Below are 20,604 nucleotides of genomic sequence, written 5' to 3' on the forward strand. Positions count from 1 at the left end.
GCCTGGCACACCTGTTGAGCCGTAGCCTGGTGTCGTAATGCCCAGGACGCACCCACGGCTCTGGTAAAATGGGCCTTCAGCCCTGATGGAACCGGAAGCCCAGCAGAACGGTAGGCTTCAAGAATTGGTTCTTTGATCCATCGAGCCAGGGTGGCTTTGGAAGCCTGCGACCCTTTGCGCTTACCAGCGACAAGGACAAAGAGTGCATCGGAACGGCGCAGGGGCGCCGTGCGGGAAATGTAGATTCTGAGTGCTCTCACCAGATCTAACAAATGCAAATCCTTCTCATACCGATGAACTGCATGAGGACAAAAAGAAGGCAAAGAGATATCCTGATTAAGATGAAAAGAGGATACCACCTTCGGGAGAAACTCCTGAATGGAACGCAGCACTACCTTGTCCTGGTGGAAGACCAGGAAAGGAGCCTTGGATGACAGCGCTGCTAGCTCAGACACTCTCCGAAGAGATGTGACCGCTACCAGTAAAGCCACTTTCTGTGATAGTCTAGAAAGTGAAACCTCCCTCAGAGGCTCGAAGGGCGGCTTCTGGAGAGCAACTAGTACCCTGTTCAGATCCCATGGATCTAACGGCCGCTTGTACGGGGGTACGATATGACAAACCCCCTGCAGGAACGTGCGCACCTTAGGAAGCCGTGCTAGACGCTTTTGAAAAAAGACGGATAGCGCCGAGACTTGCCCTTTAAGGGAGCCGAGCGACAAACCTTTTTCTAACCCAGATTGCAGGAAAGAAAGAAAGGTAGGCAATGCCAAAGGCCAGGGAGACACTCCCTGAGCCGAGCACCAGGATAAGAATATCTTCCACGTTCTGTGGTAGATCTTAGCGGACGTGGGCTTCCTAGCCTGTCTCATGGTGGCAACGACCCCTTGGGATAATCCTGAAGACCCTAGGATCCAGGACTCAATGGCCACACAGTCAGGTTCAGGGCCGCAGAATTCCGATGGGAAAAACGGCCCTTGGGACGGTAAGTCCGGTCGGTCTGGTAGTGCCGACGGTTGGCCGACCGTGAGATGCCACAGATCCGGATACCACGCCCTCCTTTGCCAGTCTGGGGCGACGAGTATGACGCGGCTGTAGTCGGATCTGATCTTGCGTAGCACTCTGGGCAAGAGTGCGAGAGGTGGAAACACATAAGGGAGCCGGAACTGCGACCAATCTTGCACTAAGGCGTCTGCCGCCAGAGTTCTGTGATCGCGAGACCGTGCTATGAAGGTTGGGACCTTGTTGTTGTGCCTGGACGCCATTAGGACGACCTCCGGCCTTCCCCAGCGGCTACAGATTTCCTGAAACACGTCCGGGTGAAGGGACCATTCCCCTGCGTCCATGCCCTGGCGGCTGAGGAAGTCTGCTTCCCAGTTTTCTACGCCGGGGATGTGAACTGCGGATACGGTGGAGGCCGTGGCTTCCACCCACGTCAGAATCCGCCGGACTTCCTGGAAGGCTTGCCGACTGCGTGTCCCTCCTTGGTGATTGATGTATGTCACCGCTGTGGAGTTGTCCGACTGAATTCGGATCTGCTTTCCTTCCAGCCACTGCTGGAAGGCTAGTAGGGCAAGATACACTGCTCTGATTTCCAGAACATGGATCTGAAGGGTGGACTCCTGCTGAGTCCACGTACCCTGAGCCCTGTGGTGGAGAAAAACTGCTCCCCACCCTGACAGACTCGCGTCTGTCGTGACTACCGCCCAAGACGGTGGTAGGAAGGATCTTCCCTGTGATAATGAGGTGGGAAGAAGCCACCATTGCAGAGAGTCCTTCCGAAAAGGATACTTTCCTGTTCAGGGATGTTGACTTCCCGTCCCATTGGCGGAGAATGTCCCAATAAGAGGACGCAGATGAAACTGCGCAAACGGAACCGCCTCCATTGCCGCCACCATCTTCCCGAGGAAGTGCATGAGGCGTCTTAAGGAGTGCGACTGACCTAGACGGAGAGTCTGCACCCCAGTCTGTAGTGACCGCTGCTTGTCCAGCGGAAGCTTCACTATCGCTGAGAGAGTATGAAAACTCCATGCCAAGCTACGTTAGTGATTGGGTCGGTGACAGGTTTGACTTTGAAAAGTCGATGATCCACCTGAACGTCTGGAGAGTCTCCAGCGCAACATTCAGGCTGAGTTGGCATGCCTCTTGAGAGGGTGCCTTGACAAGTAGATCGTCCAAGTAAGGGATCACAGAGTGTCCCTGTGAGTGCAAGACTGCTACCACTGCCGTCATGACCTTGGCGAACACCCGTGGGGCTGTCGCCAGCCCGAATGGCAGAGCTACGAACTGAAGATGGTCGTTTCCTATCACGAAATGTAGAAAAACATTGGTGCTCTGTAGCAATCGGCACGTGGAGATAAGCATCTTTGATGTCTATTGATGCTAGGAAATTTCCTTGAGACATTGAGGCAATGACGGAGCGGAGGGTATCATCCGGAACCGCCTGGCCTCCACGTGCTTGTTGAGCAGTTTTAGGTCCAGAACGGAACGGAAAGAGCCATCCTTGTTTGGCACCACAACCAGATTGGAGGAAAACCGTGTCTTGTTCCTGAAGAGGAACCGGGATAACCACTCCTTATGCCTGCAGAAGAGCATCTGCTCGGTGGGGAGGTGGGGACGTTCTGAAGAATCGAGTCGGAGGACGAGAACAGAACTCTGTCCTGTGCACGTGGGCACACTGTCCCTCACCCACCGGTCTGTGACCTGTGGCAGCTAAATGTCGCCAAAGGCGAGCGAGTCTGCCATCAACCGCGGATGCGGAAAGATGAGAGAGCTGAGAGTCATGAGGAGACCGCCTTGGTAGCGGTTCCTCCGGCTGCCTTCCTTGGGCGTGATTGAGCCCGGCCGGCAGCTGAGCCCCTCTGAGGCTTTTCAGCCCTTTTGGACGAGGACAATTGGGACCTGCCCGAGCCTGGGAAGGACCGAAACCTCGACTGTCCTTCCAGGACAGCATTAATAGGGTAAGTCGCAATGCAGACATTGCGAGGTTACGGACGCCCCTGCGGCACAGATGTACCTGTGCTCAAGACCAGCTGCGCAAGAACAGCTGAAAAGCTTAGGGTGCCCATACGGCTGTGAATGCCGGAGCAACCGACACGCCGATAGCCTCATAGACAGATTTCAACCAGAGTCCATCTGTCTGTCAATGGCATCTGTAAGTGAAGTCCCATCTCCACTGCAACTATGGCTCTAGCCGCAAGCCTGGAGATTGGAGAATCCACCTTTGGACCCTGGGTCCAACGCCTGACCACGTCAGGGGGAAAGTGATAACGTGTATCCGTAATACGTTTGGAGAAAACGCTTATCTGGGAAGCGTGGTGTTCCTGGACTGCTTCTCTGAAGTCAGCGTGGCCAGAAACAATACTCAATATACGTTTGAGCTACTGAAATGGGACTTCTCCTGCTGTGAAGCTGACTCCTCCGCTGGGGGAGCTGAGGGAGAAAGATCCAACATTCCATTGATGGACGCTATAGGATCATGCCTTATGGCGTCACCATCCGGTGTATCCGGATTGAGAGCGGTGTCAGGATCAAAGTCCTGATGAGCTACGTCTGCCTCATCATACAGAGAGTCTTCCCAGGACCCCCCCCGGAGCACCGATTTTATTCCAAGTGAGGGTGGCCAGGGAGCAATGATCCAGATTGCCCATGGCCTGTCCGGACTGCAAGTCTCTATCCCCTTGCAACTCCGTCCCTGTCCTTGGACAGGGTTGAGAGGTGGTTCTTTTGGCCACGTCAAGTAGAGACCCCGGCTGACCAAGTGCTACAGGGGAGCATTGCACCCAATGGGGAGCAGTGCCGTGGAACAGTATCACATGCAGCAAAAACAGCATCGAAAGCCTGTGTTGCTTATATGCTGCTGCCGACTTATAGAGCCAAGAATGGCGACCGTACAGTGCAATGTATATCATACAAGCATAAAGTACAAATGAACACTGCAGCACATGCAATACAAGCAGCATAGAAAGCCTGTGCCTTGGCACCCCTGCTTTTCTGCTGCTGTAGACTAGCCATCTAGGGGAATATAGCCCAGAATAGCGACCATACAGTGCAATGTATAGCATACAGGCATAAGTACAAATGAACACTGCAACACCTGCAATACAAGCAGCCTAGAAAAAAACCTGTGCCTCAGCACCCTTGCTTTTCTGCTGCTGTAGTCTAGCCATTCTATGGCGAATATAGCCCAGACTAGCGACCGTACAGTGCAGTGTATAGCATACAAGCATAAATACACATGAACACTTCAGTCCGTGCAATACAAGCAGCATAGAAAGCCTGTGCCTTAGCACCCCTGCTTTCCTGCTGCTGATGTGTCGCCATCTAAGAGGGCATATAGCCCAAAATAGCGACCTATGCAGTGTACTTAAAATACAAATAGACAAAACTGCGGTATTTAGTGTCAGCACCCCAGGTGCCGCTTACCGCCCGCCTATAAGCGGGTGTGTGGTCGCCCTAGTCCTGTTGTTTGCCCAGAGTCCGTTCTCTCAGCTCGGGCTGCAGGAATGGCTGCCGGCGTCCTTCTCCAGCTCGTGTGAGTAGGGGCGGGCCGTGGGCGTGCCCCAAGTCAGAGCGGGAAACCGGCGTCCCACAGTGTCTAGTGAGAGGGCTGGAGCATGTAAATAAGGCTCCAGCCCTCGGCGCTGCTGATTGTACAGCGTCTCTCCCCTACCCTGATTGACAGGGTGGGGGCGGGAACGAAGCGGAGCTAGGCCGCAAAAGCCGGGGACTGGATTTATAAGCGCCGCCGCCGTAAAAGCGCGGTCGGCGCTAAGTCCCCGGCGCACTAGAAGTCCCAGCCGCGCCGCCGCTCCCGGAGCGTCCGGCGCGGTAGTTCCCAATAAATAAAGTCACTCAGCTAAGGGGGGGGGGGGGGGGGGGGGGGGGGGGGGGGGGGGGGGGGGGGGGGGGGGGGGGGGGGGGGGGGGGGGGGGGGGGGGGGGGGGGGGGGGGGGGGGGGGGGGGGGGGGGGGGGGGGGGGCTGCAGTGACTGTAACCCTTTACTGTCCCCGGCGCACTAGCACACCCAGCAAGTCTGGAGTGTGCTGTGCCTGTGTGTACGGGGACACAGAGTACCTGAATGGTGCAGGGCCATGTCCCTGAACGGTACCCAGCTCCGTATCCAGCAGGTTCAATGGGTCTGTGGATGGAGCCCGGCCTCAGGGCTTTGGGGCCGGTAAGATCCCACTTCCTCAGAGCCCCTCAGGGGGATGGGGAAGGAAAACAGCATGTGGGCTCCAGCCGCCGTACCAGCAATAGGTACCTCAACCTTACAAACCACCAGTGGGGTGAGAAGGGAGCATGCTGGGGGCCCTATATGGGCCCTCTTTTCTTCCATCCGATATAGTCAGCAGCTACTGCTGACTAAACAGTGGAGCTATGCGTGGATGTCTGACCTCCTTCGCACAAAGCCGAAAACTGGTGAGCCAGTGATCCCACTGGGGGTGTATAGCCAGAAGGGGAGGGGCCTTACACTTTTTAGTGTAATGCTTTGTGTGGCCTCCGGAGGCAGTAGCTATACACCCAATCGTCTGGGTCTCCCAATGGAGCGACGAAGAAAGTGATTTTTAGGGTGACTGCCGCTCAGTGCTTTCCCTATGGGATGGATGACCCTGCGCCATTGAAAATTAACAGTGTAAAATGCCACTTTAGGGATATAAATTCCCCATTCCCTGGACTTTCCTTGAAAAATGTTGCACCATTTGTCTTTTACAGTCTCTCAGTTGCGCTGTCTATTGCTGGCTGAGTTAACTGAGAATCTGTCAGTGAGCTTGATAGAGTTTGTAACTCTGTCTTTTTCTGAGCTCCTCTCAGCTGATTTATGACCACATCAAAGTTGAATGTACAAAAAAGCAAGGAGCCTGTAAAAGAAGGAGCCGCAAGAATCTGCCAGGATTGTTTTAAGGTCACATTGTGAATTTTGGAGGGAGGTAACATAGAATATATGGTGTGAGGGTGCTAAGAGATTTTATGTTGGGGTTAACCAGGTAAAGGCGACTTGATAACTGGCAATTCCTAAATTTTGGAAAATCTGGCAGGATTAAGAAGGCTGGAAATGGGCAAAAGATGGAGCAAGGGGCAGAATATACAGATGTGGTGTGAAGCAAGAACCGAGGGGGCACTTAAAAGGTACAAGGGTAACATTTTGATAGAATGGAAAATCCCTTTAAGGCTGGAGAAGCCACCCGACCCAGAGAGCCACCTGACTCATTCACGTGCCAAGTCATGCAGATAAAACCTTGCAAAACCTTGACTAATCCAGGAAACAGCAAAACATGGCACCGCCCAGGGCGTCCGATTCTGCTGAAGGGGGATACATTTTTGTTTTCTTCTTTTATAATTAATGTTTAACTATTGTGCAACTTTCCAACTTCAATATTTAACTCCAGAGGCTGAAAAACAGTCTGGACCCAAATGACACAGCTGCAGGGTTTGTTACAGTGTATCAGATGGACAATTAAAGGGAATCTGTCAGCAGGTTTTTGCTTCATCATCTGAGAGCAACATGATGTAGGCAAAGAGAACCTGAATCCAACGATGTATCACTTAGATTACTGGGTGCAGCCATTCTGGCGCAATCTGAATGTTTAGCTTTAGCAATGTAGCAGAGCTGAGAGGGCTGACCCCGCCCACACCAGGCTCTGGGTGCAGCCGTTCTGACACAATCTGTTTAGATTTAGCCATGTAGCAGAGCTGAGAGGGCTGACCCCGCCCACACCAGGCTCTGGGTGCAGCCGTTCTGACACAATCTGTTTAGATTTAGCCATGTAGCAGAGCTGAGAGGGCTGACCCCGCCCACACCAGGCTCTGGGTGCAGCCGTTCTGACAATCTGAATGATTAGATTTAGCCATGTAGCAGAGCTGAGAGGGCTGACCCCACCCACACCAGGCTCTGGGTGCAGCCATTCTGACACAATTAAAATGTTTAGATTTAGCCATGTAGCAGAGCTGAGAGGGCTGACCCCGCCCCCCACACCAGGCTCTGGGTGCAGCCATTCTGACACAATCAGAATGATTAGATTTAGCCATGTAGCAGAGCTGAGAGGGCTGACCCCGCCCACACCAGGCTCTGGGTGCAGCCATTCTGACACAATATGAATGATTAGATTTAGCAATGTAGCAGAGCTGAGAGGGCTGACCCCGCCCCCCCACACCAGGCTCTGGGTGCAGCCATTCTGACACAATCTGAATGATTAGATTTAGCAATGTAGCAGAGCTGAGAGTGCTGACCCCACCCACACCAGGCTCTGGGTGCAGCCATTCTGACACAATCTGAATGATTAGATTTAGCAATGTAGCAGAGCTGAGAGGGCTGACCCCACAGACACCAGGCTCTGGGTGCAGCCATTCTGACACAATCAGAATTATTAGATTTAGCCATGTAGCAGAGCTGAGAGAGCTCTCATCACAAGAGGAATTGTGCCGGACTGCCATGCATGTATTGTAGTCCAAGCAATGATAATTCCTGCTGCTTAAACAAACATAGTAAATAAACAACAGATTGGACTGTGACAAGATAAGCATGCCTGAATTCTGTGTTTAAACCCTTGCAGCATGTTGGCTTCAGCTTACATACCAAAAACCTGCTGACAGATGCCCTTTATACTGTAGGATTTTTATTCTTACTTCCCAAACATATTTATATGATCAGCAACTGTATGTGATCCCTGCACACAATGTGTGCAAATTATTTACTAGTAGTCACGGAGGTGAAGCTCCTCCCCCATGACTACTTGTTAGTAACTTGCATCCGGACTGGTGATTGTGTTCAAAGTGTGTCTGTCCCAGAAGAACTTCTCCATGTCCCCTGTGGGGGGGGGGGCACTACCACATAGTGAACACTGTCTACCAGAATTCCCTACCAAACAGCTAATCAATGAGGGTGTCTAAGATCGTCTTATTTTTGGGAGACCTTACAATTTTGCCCACTGACCACGAAGCCCAATATTAGACACCTGCTTTCTGTTCTTCATATGAACATTAACAGCAATAGACTGGACGCAGTCTAATCTGGGCATTGAGAAGGAAGAAGGAGGAGGCGAGCTGTGATGTCATCTATTGTGATTGCTGGATCCTATCTTATGTATTGTTTACATGGTTGTTACCATTCATTACAATCTTGTCTGTGATGATAACGAGGCTGCAGAATAATAATCACGTTTGTGATAACGAGGCTGCTGAAAAATGATCCAGTTTGTGATAAGACCGATTAAAAAATAATCCTGTCTGTGATGGTACCGAGGCTGCTGAAAAATAATCCTGTTTGTGATAACGAGACTGTTGAAAAATAATCCTGTCTGTGAAAACGAGTCTTCTGAAAAATAATCCTGTTTATAATGATAACGAGACTGTTGAAAAATAATCCTGCCTATGATGCTAACGAGGCTTCTAAAAAATAATCCTGTTTGTAATGAGAATTAGGCTGCTGAAAAATAATCCTGTCTGTGATAGCGAGGCTTCTGAAAAATAATCCTGTTTGTAATGAGAATAAGGCTGCTGAAAAATAATCCTGTGATAATGAGGCTTCTGAAAATTAATCCTGTCAGTGATGATAATGAGGCTGCTGAAAAATAATCCTGTTTGTAATAGTGAGGCTGCTGAAAAATAGTCCTGTTTGTAAAGATAATGAGGCTGCTGAAAAATAATCCTGTCTGTGGTGATACAGACAGATTAAAATTAATCCTGTGTGTAATAATGAGGCTGCTGAAAAATAATCTTGTCTGTGATGATAATGAGGCTTCTGAAAAATAATCCTGATTGTAAACATAATTAGGCTGCTGAAAATAATCCTGTGTGATGATAACGAGGCTTCTGAAAAATAATCCTGTTTGTAAAGATATTGAGGCTACTGAAAAAATAATCCTGTCTGTGATGAGAACAAGAATGATGAAAAATAATCCTTTTTGTAATAATGTGACTGTTGAAAAATAATCCTGTCTGTGACGATAATGAGACTTATGAAAAATAATCCTGTTTCTAATAATGAGACTGATACATTTTCAATATAGAATAGGAAGTATGATATTAGAGCCAGGGGCCAGTGTTAAAAAGGGAAGATTTCAGAATTATTTTTAAATATAGATTATAATATAGAAAATTGGAATAGAAAAAAAAAAAAGCAAAAAAATTAAATCTGACCTAAAATATTTCTGATGGCACTCCACTCGCTTACCCCAGTTAGAAGACCCAGTACTCACCTCCCATTCTGGCGGCGTTCCAGCGCTGCCGTTAACCGCGGTTTGGGGCTCACGTGACATTATGAAATCCCGTGAGCCCCGCATCCAATCACTGCCCGTCTTTGGACCAAATGAGCAATCAACAGGAAGCGAGGGGCAGCCGCAGCGTCACTTCCTGTTGATTAACTCATTTGGTCCGAAGGCGTGGCGAGAGAAGCCGGGAGTGATTGGACGCGGGGATCGTATGACGTCACAATGTCACGTGAGCCCTGAACAGCGATTACTGACAGCGCTGGAATGGCGCCAGCACGGGAGGGGAGTACAGGGTCTTGTAACTGGTGGAAGCAGAAGGGGTTGTCCCAATAATGGACAACCCCTTTAAGGGCTCAGTTTATAATTTTGCAATATGCAGAGCTTGCACTCTAAACTTGGCTCCCATGCAACCGGGAATACCAAAAGCGGTGGCTTACATTGGATAATTAGTCAGCTCGAATAATTCTTTGGGCCCTTCCGAAGGTCTACACTAAATTGTCAAGTCATGATCATCCGTTTTCTGTATACTTGGACTGTGCCATTGTTTACGCGCCGCAGGCAAACAAGCAGACATCAAATACATCAGGGTGGATCCTGCTTACCATTGACTCAGTCATAACATAGAGGAGCCTCCCCGAGGTGTCCAGAACTAGGTCAGGGCTTACAGGAGATCCTGGTGCCACCACCAAGGAGCTGTAGACCTGTCCACTCCCGGAAGAAATAAAAACCTAAAAGAAGAACGTAAAACCATTCCATTAGTATACAGGGACACTGAAGACCATCCAGACGGCCATCTTTTTGTGGCCAAATTCCAAAACCAAGATTCCTCCTCATCCTTGAGGAACTTTTTATCCTTTTAGATAAGGTTGCACTGAGGATCAAAAATGGTCACCTTATGTATAGATCCTCCAGCGTCTCCCAAGAAAACAACCTTGCGGGAGTCCTCCACTAATGCGGCTACGGCGGTGAAACTGGAGTCATTAGTGATCAGAGGTGAAGCCGTCACAGGGACCCGGCTGGCAATTGGGCTGGGTGTATGATCTCCTCCACATGGAAAGTTCAGTGGAGAGTCCTGGAAGGAAACAAGAATAAATGATCGAAGAATGTCCAATTTTGAAGCGAATTTTGACCAATTTTTGACCAAAGTAATTGGCTGAAGATGGTTTCTACTTTTATTGTCCTTACTTTTTGGCAAGGAACTAAATCAATCTCAAGAACCACTTCCAAAGCTTACAACAGTGACGTTTTGGAGATGACCCAGTGTAAACCTAGCAAGAAACTAAATCCTTCTCAACCTTACGACAGTGACATTTTGGAAATCACCCAGTCCAAACCTAGCAATAAACTAAATCAGTCAACCTTACGACAGTGACATTTTGGAGATGACCCAGTCCAAACCTAGCAAGGAACTAAATGATTCTCAACCTTACGACAGTGACATTTTGGAGATGACCCAGTCCAAATCTAGCAAGGAACTAAATGATTCTCAACCTTACGACAGTGACATTTTGGAGATGACCCAGTCCAAACCTAGCAAGGAACTAAATCCTTCTCAAGCCTACGACAGTGACATTTTGGAGATGACCCAGTCCAAACCTAGCAAGGAACTAAATCCTTCTCAACCTTATGACAGTGGCATTTTGGTGATAACCCAGTCCAAACCTAGCAAGGAACTAAATCCTTCTCAACCTTACGACAGTGACATTTTGGAGATGACCCAGTCCAAACCTAGCAAGGAACTAAATCCTTCTCAACCCTACCACAGTGACATTTTGGAGATGACCCAGTCCAAACCTAGCAAGGAACTAAATCCTTCTCAACCTTATCACAGTGGCATTTTGGTGATAACCCAGTCCAAACCTAGCAAGGAACTAAATCCTTCTCAACCTTACGACAGTGACATTTTGGAGATGACCCAGTCCAAACCTAGCAAGGAACTAAATCCTTCTCAACCTTATGACAGTGGCATTTTGGTGATAACCCAGTCCAAACCTAGCAAGGAACTAAATCCTTCTCAACCTTACGACAGTGACATTTTGGAGATGACCCAGTCCAAACCTAGCAAGGAACTAAATGATTCTCAACCTTATGACAGTGACATTTTGGTGATGACCCAGTCCAAATCTAGCAAGGAACTAAATCATTCTCAACCTTACAACCGTGACATCTTGGAGATGACCCAGTCCAAACCTACCAAGGAACTAAATCCTTCTCAACCGTACGACAGTGACATTTTGGAGATCACCCAGTCTAAACTTAGCAAGGAACTAAATGATTCTCAACCTTACGACCGTGACATCTTGGAGATGACCCAGTCCAAACCTACCAAGGAACTAAATCCTTCTCAACCGTACGACAGTGACATTTTGGAGATCACCCAGTCTAAACTTAGCAAGGAACTAAATGATTCTCAACCTTACGACAGCGACATTTTGGAGATGACCCAGTCCAACCCTAGCACCTACCTTAGGGAGCGATGCACACTTAGAGTTCACTCCATACTCAATCCCGGCTTCTTCTTGACCACTTTCCCCTTTGCCTGACTCCGTATAACAAACGACCCTCGCCTTCTCGATCCGTTTCTCAATTATCTTTCATCATGAAGGAACAGAGCGCCGTTCGGCTGCTCTGAGAAGGAATGGGACCTTGACTGGCCGAGAACACCACAAACAGCTCTCTGTTCTTCGTCTCCAGATGGGCTGCTTGTGCCAAGTTGTAACCGTCGCATACAAGAGGAACCTCTACGTAGGAGTAGAGGTGGATGTCCTTGCTGCAGACGCTGCCAAGATAGGTTTTGTACTCCATTTGTGATTTCGATCTACGCCGGTAAAATAAGAAGTAAACATGGCCTTCATCGGAGAACGTTCCCACAAATGTGTTATTGTAATCCGAAAAGTCGCCCACCACAAGTTTGCCCAAACCTTCATTAGAGAACACGGAAGACTTATCCAGTTGCCGTATAGTAATGGGTGGGATTCCACTCGAAAGTCTAGCAGTCAAGCCCGTCCTACAAAAAGGTAATCCCCTGCGGTGTCCTCTCAACAATCCCTACAGTGGTGACTTTGGGATCGTTGGCTGCCACAAATTGGTTGTCACCGGGGTCCTCCGTGCGGTAAATGATGTTAGAAATATTAGCCAGGTCTCGTTTCTCGCAAATTCCCTGAAACACATGTCCGCAAGTCAATAATTCTCCACCGTGAGTGTTGACGGTCAAGAGCTTGTTGAAGTTGGGGGTCATAGTAGCCTTTTGGCAATCGTTTTTGTCTTTGATTGGAAGGCACTCCGGACTGTCCAGCTTGGGACCGGTCGAATCCTCCGACATAAGCCGAAGGTCGGGAGACAGCTGGAAGATCCAGTTGACCGCCCCGATGTAGATGAAGCCTGAGCCGGGGTCATAAGCCATATGGTTGAACGTGACATTGGGTCGGAGGAAGTTGGGAAAAGAGGAAACAGACAGGGAAAGGCCGAGAAAGACAAGCAGGGATTGGGCCAAATCCAACATAACGATCTCCTGGAAAAGAGGAAAATATTCATGTTACTGGAAGGATTTGTTCATGGCAAAAATCCACTCATGGAAGCAGAAGGGACGTGGCCATCAGCAAAAATAAACCACGACCCTCTGCCAAACCTTCCTGACACAAGTAGATATGACTTATGATCACGGTACAACAAAAAGATGTATTAATATTTCGATTGTAGGACGTTCTATGACAAAGACAACTCAAAACAATGCCCCAAATCTGCCCATGGGGCGTCAAAACGCCAAAGACTGAGTGAAGACTGGAGCGTAGACTATTTCAGTGGGAGATGTTTACCACCTTATGGGTACTTTTTGTAGAGAAACAATGCCCCAAAGCTGCCCATGGGGCGTCAAAAAGCCGAGGACTGAGTAAAGGCTGGAGAACAGACGATTACAATATACAATGGGAAATGTTGACCACCTTATGGGTACGTGGGAATCCAATATGTCTCCTACCATCATTATACCCAATCCTATAAGTCTCTGTCTGGCTGTGGCTTAAAAAAACAAAACAATAGGCACTTAAAGGTTTTTTTCACCCCGAACAAAGTTCATATCAATCAATAGATCTTGGAACAATAATCATTTTCCCAATTGGATGTGATTAAAAAAAATCCTTCTGTGCTGAGATAATCCTATATATGTGTCCCTGCTATATGCTGTGTAATGGCCGTGTCTGACCGTACAAGAACATGGTTTGATCATACCACATCTCCTGGGCAGGGGAGGATGCAAAAAAGTATACAGACATTCCAGCACAATTACTCTTTCTGTGAGGTAAAACATTTCCCGGCCTGTTCTTTAAAATCTTTTACCTGTGTAATGGCAGTGTCTGACACGGTCTGATCCTACCATATTTCCTAGGCAGGGGGAGACGTACAAGAGTATACAGACATTACAGCTTGGGATCACAAATTATTCTTTTTTCTTTGAGGTAAAACATTTTTAAAAACAGGCAGGGAAATATTTTACCTCACAAAAAGAATCAGCTGTGATATCGTGCTGTAATGTCTTGTGAGTCTCCCCCTGCCTAGGAGCTGTGGTATGATCAGACCATGTCTCTGTGCGGTCAGACACGGCCATTACACAGGTAAAAGATTTTTAAAGAACAGGTCGGGAAATGTTTTACCTCACAAAAAGAATCAGCTGCGATCCAGTGCTGTATTGTCTGTATACGCTCTTTAACTCCTCCCCTACCGAGGAGATGTGGTATGATCAGACTATGTCGTACGGTCATACACAGCATTACACGGGTAAAAGATTTGTAAAGGACAGGGTCGGGAAATGTTTTACCTCACAGAAAGAATAATTTGTGATCCCATGCTGAAATATCTGTATGCTCTTTTATGTCCTCCCCTGCCCAGGAGATATGGTATGATCAGACTATGTCGTACGGTCATACACAGCCATTACACGGGTAAAAGATTTGTAAAGGACAGGTCGGGAAAGGTTTTACCTCACAGAAAGAATAATTTGTGATCCCATGCTGAAATATCTGTATACTCTTTGTGTCCTCCCCTGCCCAGGAGATGTGGTATGATCAGACCATGTCCCTATACGGTCAGACACAGCCATTACACAGCAGGGACACATATATAGGATTATCTCGGCACAGGAACATTATTTTTAAACACATCCAATTGTGGAAATTATTATTATTCCAAGATCTATTGATTAAAGTCAACTTTAAAATTATCTTTGTTTGTGGGGAAAACCCCTTTAAGTGCACGTGTGGTCTGGTATGTGTTCGGTCCTAATGCACAAATAGTCAGAAATGGACTCTACAATAGCCAATGGCATAACTCTCGTGACTACCATGAATGCACCATGGGGCTCCGACTATCAGATGCCTTAACATCTACCCGAAAGAGAAAAAAATTCTGTAATGATCTAATATGGATAGGAGCAGAGAACTTCACGGACCAATCCTTTAGAATTCGGACTTAAAGGGATTGTCCACAACCTTCTCTCATCGGCTATATTCCCTCTTATACTCACCTCTGGTGATGCCGCTGTTCCAGTAATGACGGCATTGGCTCTCCTGAGGGTCCAATGATGGTGCCGTTTCAATAATGACGGCACTGGCTCTCCTGAGGGTCTGACAACAATCAGTGGCCAATTCACCCTCCCTTTCTTCAGCCGTAATTGACATTTGAAGGACATCAGAGAACAGCAGCAGCTCTCCCTTCTTCAGGGATGTCATTTTATAAGGGGCAATATAGCAATTAAGAAGAAGTGGACAACTATAAGGGGTAATATAACAATTAAGAAGGGGTGGACAACTATATGGGGTAATATAACAATTAAGGAGGGGTGGAAAACCATTTAAAGGGTTATTCCCATTTTTCCACATGGATATTGGCGGATAGGGCTCATAAAAACAAGCACTTTTGCAATTTACTGCTTATTAAAATTCTCAGCCGTTCTTGAGATATTCACATTTTTCTTTTGTTTACACCTCATTGCCTAGGAGACCGACCACCGCTGCTGTCTAGTTTGTAAGCACTGTGCAGAAACTGACCGGGATGAGGAGGTAACAACGCACTCCAGCGATCTTTGCCAGCTTCAATACAGCGCTTACAAGCTTAATAGAAAACAGATGGTAAGAACTGCGTATGTTCTGAAATCTAGCAGCAGTGGTCGGTCTCCAAGACTATTTTAGATTTCAGAACATATGCAGTTGCTTACAATCTTGTTTTCTATTGAGCTTGTAAGCACTGTTTAGAAGCTCGGCAGGATCGCTTCAGTGTGCTATTACCCTCCGCAGGATCTCTGGAGCGTGCGGTTACCTCCTAATCCAGGCCAGCTTCTGCGCAGTGCTTACAAACTAGACAGCACCGGTGGTCGGTCTCCTAGGCAACGAGCTGTAAACAAAAGAAAAATGTGAATATCTCAAGAACGGTTGAGAATTTTAACAAGCAGTAAATTGCAAAATTGCTTTATTTTACAAGACCTATCCGACAATACCCACTATAAAAAAATGGGAAAAACCCTTTAAATTTTTATCAGACAATACCCACAAAACTAAAAATGGGAAAAAACCCTTTAAAGCTTGCGTCCTTATTTCAGTAATGAACTTAACCTTAGATACCACATACAAATCATCTCATCTAATCCGAGTCAGCGTTGAGGAAAACCATGATGGGGAAGTTAATCTTTTTGCTAATCCAGAAGTTTTATAGGTCAGCGAGTTACACAAGACCCAAAACGCGTTGCGTCATTCATAGCATCGGTATGCATGTAGAACGACATACGGGTCAGATCAGTAAATGGAGAGCTCCATATACCGTAGCTCCCTATATCTCAACTCCGTAGACCCCTATGGGAGGTAGATGGGGGTAACCATAATCAGAGACTGAACATTACAGGTTAACAGGATAAGTGCACGTCATGTGAAATATAATAAGCGTTTAGTTTTGCATCCAGGTGCGTGACGGCAAACAATCCCCGGGTACAGATTGTACAGGCACAGACTGGCCCAATGGCGGATGATCTTTGCAGATGAATTTTCTTGAGGATGGAAGCCTGGGGGTCCGATCTATGGGAACTAAAGGTGAGGAGGAGTTTAAAGGTCACCTGTGACCTTCACTAAATAGGTCACAACCAAAAAAAAAAAAAGACTAATGATGGGAAAAAGTTTCTAAAACTTCACACATCTGCAAAATGAAAGGATATTGCTATGTTGTGATCAAGATTAGCGGCACCAATAGTTAATTTAAAGGGGTACTAACAAAATTAAAATCGACATTACCATTACAAAAAGCCCCTTAGAAAAGGAGAAAACTGACCCTAGTTTTTCGGAAAAGTTCAATAATTTTACAGAAAACTGCAAAATTAGGATTTTATTTTCCATTTTGCTCACTGATTTAGAAGTTTAGTGACTTTTTAAAAGGGATTGTGCACCTTTAGATGCATTTTTAGGACTAAAAAACAATATTTACAATTGGGCTTCATTAAATTTTTTTTCACCTTTTGCTTTCTATAGTCTCGTGTTGCACTATTAATTGCTGGCTGTAGAATGAGTCAACTGAGGATCTATCAGTGAGCCCGTTATGACGATTTAAAGAGGATGTTCGTCTTACTTTTGGATCTTCGTTTCTGCTTGTTGTCAGTGAAAGGGCAAAGCTGAGGACTTGATCTCATTCTATTCAATAGAACTCAGTGAGCGAGAGTCTAACATTGCAATTAGTGGCAGCGTTTCTATTCACTGACTGCAAGCAGAGGGGGAACGTCATAATGTCCAGGATATAAGTGCGGGGAACTCACACACATTCAGAAACATGTCTGAGCTGGAGGTAAAACTATAGATCGACACATCCAATATAGTTTTGACTTTATAGAAGGCTGAATATTGCTATTGTGCCGCCATTGTGATATAATACCGAAATCCTGGAGTTATCCTTTAAATTTCTATCGCAACCATGTCTCACCCATAAAACTGGGCGATTACCAATATGTGGGGGGAGATGTGTGGGGGAAAAAGGTGCGGGGGGAGAGAGGGGATGCGCGGGAAAGAGAGAGGGTGCTGGAAAGAGAGAGGGTGCGGGGGGGAGAGAGGGTGCGGGGGGGAGAGAGAGGGTGCGGGGGGGAGAGAGAGGGTGCGGGGGGAGAGAGAGGGTGCGGGGGGGAGAGAGGGTGCGGGGGGGAGAGAGGGTGCGGGGGGGAGAGAGGGTGCGGGGGGGGAGAGAGGGGTGCGGGGGGGGGGAGAGAGGGTGCGGGGGGGAGAAGAGAGGGTGCGGGGGGGAGAAGAGAGGGTGCGGGGGGGAGAGGAGAGGGTGCGGGGGGGAGAAGAGAGGGTGCGGGGGGGAGAAGAGAGGGTGCGGGGGGGAGAAGAGAGGGTGCGGGGGGGAGAAGAGAGGGTGCGGGGGGGAGAGAAGGTGCGGGGGGAGAGAAGGTGTGGGGGGGAGAGAAGGTGTGGGGGGGAGAGAAGGTGTGAGGAGGAGAAAAGGTGCGGGGGGAGAGAAGGTGCGGGGGGAGAGAAGGTGCGGGGGGAGAGAAGGTGTGGGGGGGAGAGAAGGTGTGGGGGGGAGAGAAGTGTGAGGAGGAGAAAAGGTGCGGGGGGAGAGAAGGTGCGGGGGGAGAGAAGGTGCGGGGAGGAGGTGGTGTGGGGAGGAGAAGGTGTGGGGAGGAGGTGTTGTGGGGAGGAGAAGGTGTTGTGGGGAGGAGAAGGTGTGGGGAGGAGAAGGTGTGGGGAGGAGAAGGTGTGGGGAGGAGAAGGTGTGGGGAGGAGAAGGTGTGGGGAGGAGAAGGTGTGGGGAGGAGAAGGTGTGGGGAGGAGAAGGTGTGGGGAGGAGAAGGTGTGGGGAGAGAAGGTGTGGGGAGGAGAAGGTGTGGGGAGGAGAAGGTGTGGGGAGGAGAAGTGTGGGGAGGAGGTGGTGTGGGGAGGAGGTGGTGTGGGGAGGAGAAGGTGTGGGGAGGAGAAGGTGTGGGGAGGAGAAGGTGTGGGGAGGAGAAGGTGTGGGGAGGAGAAGGTGTGGGGAGGAGAAGGTGTGGGGAGGAGAAGGTGTGGGGAGGAGAAGGTGTGGGGAGGAGAAGGTGTGGGGAGGAGAAGGTGTGGGGAGGAGGTGGTGTGGGGAGGAGGTGGTGTGGGGAGGAGAAGGTGTGGGGAGGAGAAGGTGTGGGGAGGAGAAGGTGTGGGGAGGAGAAGGTGTGGGGAGGAGAAGGTGTGGGGAGGAGAAGGTGTGGGGAGGAGAAGGTGTGGGGAGGAGAAGGTGTGGGGAGGAGAAGGTGTGGGGAGGAGAAGGTGTGGGGAGGAGAAGGTGTGGGGAGGAGAAGGTGTGGGGAGGAAAAGGTGCGGGGAGGAAAAGGTGTAGGGGGGGCCACTACAATGTTATTGTATCTGCCTTAAAAACAAAGGGCACTGCCAGAATGGAGACCAAAAGGACTCCGCTATCGTTTTAGTGAATGGGGGTGAAGTCGGGGGATGGAACTATATGCCATTTTTGGGGGGGTTACATTTGAATCGAGACACAAACGTGTGGCCGAAACGCGATGTGAGCTCGGCGTTTGGCCGGATATTGAAAACTTAATATGGTATAGTCAGACGCTACAGTTAAATTTGGATTTTCAGAGTGGCTGTGGTGGTTACAGGTGACACATGTAAAATTAATGCGTGTTTAGCCTCAAAACCGGCAATTTTTAATGTTTTTATGTGATTTTGACCACACCACAACCTGTGATTTGGGAATATACCCCATGTCGGCCATATTTATGGGTACCCATCTTTCCCAAAAAACTAAGTAATCAACAGAACTCGACAAGAAGGCTTTGAGGCCTATATATTCCAGAAATCTGTGTTTGTCACCCATAGCAACCAATCACAGAGCAGCTTTCAATAATTCAGAGGCTGTGGAGAAATTAAAGCTGCGCTGTGATTGGTTGCTATGAGCAATATTAAACAGTTTTTGATAAAATGTCCCCGATTTTCCCAAATTTTGGCGTTTTTTTACCCCCAGAAAGAATTCTTCTGGCAATCGAAACGCCTTGTGTGGAAAATCCCAGTGTATTTACAGCAAAGTCTTATTAATATATAGCTAAAAGTGAATATCAATTCACTCAAGGTGAGTAAAAACAGACAAACAATAACAAACAGATATAGTCATGTTGCCATAGGGCTACATATACCCAATCAGATGCACACTGATAAAATGTGGCAGCCACACGTATATCACCAGTTATTTGTGAGTACCACTCAAATGAGGCTGCCTGGGTATAATATGACTATAAATGGGACACACACTTCGTTACGCCCTTAGGGCTGCAACCATTATAAATAACAAATAGTGTGTCCAAACATCAAAAGCATACGGGTATCACGGTTAAATCCCCAAAGGGAACGATCTTACCCGATCTTGCAGACGTAGGAGTGGGCGACAAATGTCAGGACAAAACGGCTCATAGATAGGGGGCTGTCCACCAGCTCATCAAAATCCCATGCTTCTATTGCCGAGTGTTCCAAATTTGACAAAACACATTACTCCCGACGCGTTTCATATGGGGGAATCATCAGGGGAGTATAATGCCAGTAATGTGGTATGGCCCATATATATCATACGGCCATATCAATATGCCCAATATCGCTGTAGGCCAAAGGAGGAGAAAAAACACCTAGTAAGCCCAAAGATCACAAAGATCACATAGAGTAGCCATATCACACTGCCCTATCCATGTAATACTCACCGCACACATGCGTGCGTCAGGTACGAATCCTTTTCAAAAAGTGCCGCGCTCCGTAGTGTGGAGCCGGCCCCTTAAATATACCGGCGCATGCGCAGAAGCACCAATTCGGCCAGTGACGCGCGCTCCCAGAAGGCACCCGGACCGGAAGCACGCGTCATCGGCCGCCGCGTCGCATTGAAGCGGGCGGAAGTTACCAGGTGCACGTCACAACCTGGCAAGTCACGCCTGCTGGCTCCACCAATCGGAACCCAGAGCATGTTGCTATCGCAACATAAACAAGCTCCGGGTTGCCTAGCCCGGCGTCATCATGAGAAATCCATGCTGGCTAATACCGCTCAGACATGGTGGGTGAAAACGCCTATATCAGCAAGTATATAATGTAGCCAGTGAGGCATAGACCCATCCACATGAGGCATATATTGTTTTCGGAGGGGGAGGGGGGGGGGGGGGGGGGGGGGAGAGGGACGGAAACTGATACAGACAATTCTATTATTCACATTGATCATAGAGTGGTCCACCTATACCAAACAAAACTATCAAGTGCACACCTATGATCTTACCTTAACACAGTCTAACCCTACCTAACATGTGGGGTAGGGTCTAGACTGTGTTAAGGGTAAGATCATAGTGTGCACTATAGTTTTCCCTCCCCACCTCTCCCCGTCTATAAGCCATGTATGCGATGGGCCTCTTTTTCTA

The 20,604-nt window shown here is 48.3% G+C and overlaps 1 protein-coding gene across 1 annotated transcript in view; it reads right to left on the reverse strand.

Annotated features, from left to right (window-relative positions):
- The window catches only part of PLXNB3 (plexin B3), a 181,954-nt gene that overhangs the window by 139,979 nt on the left and 21,371 nt on the right, over positions 1-20,604 (reverse strand). Inside the window, 6 exon segments of the mRNA XM_075324250.1 lie at positions 9,809-9,934; positions 10,099-10,278; positions 11,672-11,794; positions 11,796-12,211; positions 12,214-12,237; positions 12,240-12,717. Of these exon segments, the coding sequence (XP_075180365.1) occupies positions 9,809-9,934; positions 10,099-10,278; positions 11,672-11,794; positions 11,796-12,211; positions 12,214-12,237; positions 12,240-12,708 (1,338 nt within the window). The 5' untranslated portion in view covers positions 12,709-12,717.

Source organism: Anomaloglossus baeobatrachus, chromosome 9, assembly GCF_048569485.1.
Source record: "Anomaloglossus baeobatrachus isolate aAnoBae1 chromosome 9, aAnoBae1.hap1, whole genome shotgun sequence".
In the NCBI taxonomy this organism is placed as follows: domain Eukaryota; kingdom Metazoa; phylum Chordata; class Amphibia; order Anura; family Aromobatidae; genus Anomaloglossus; species Anomaloglossus baeobatrachus.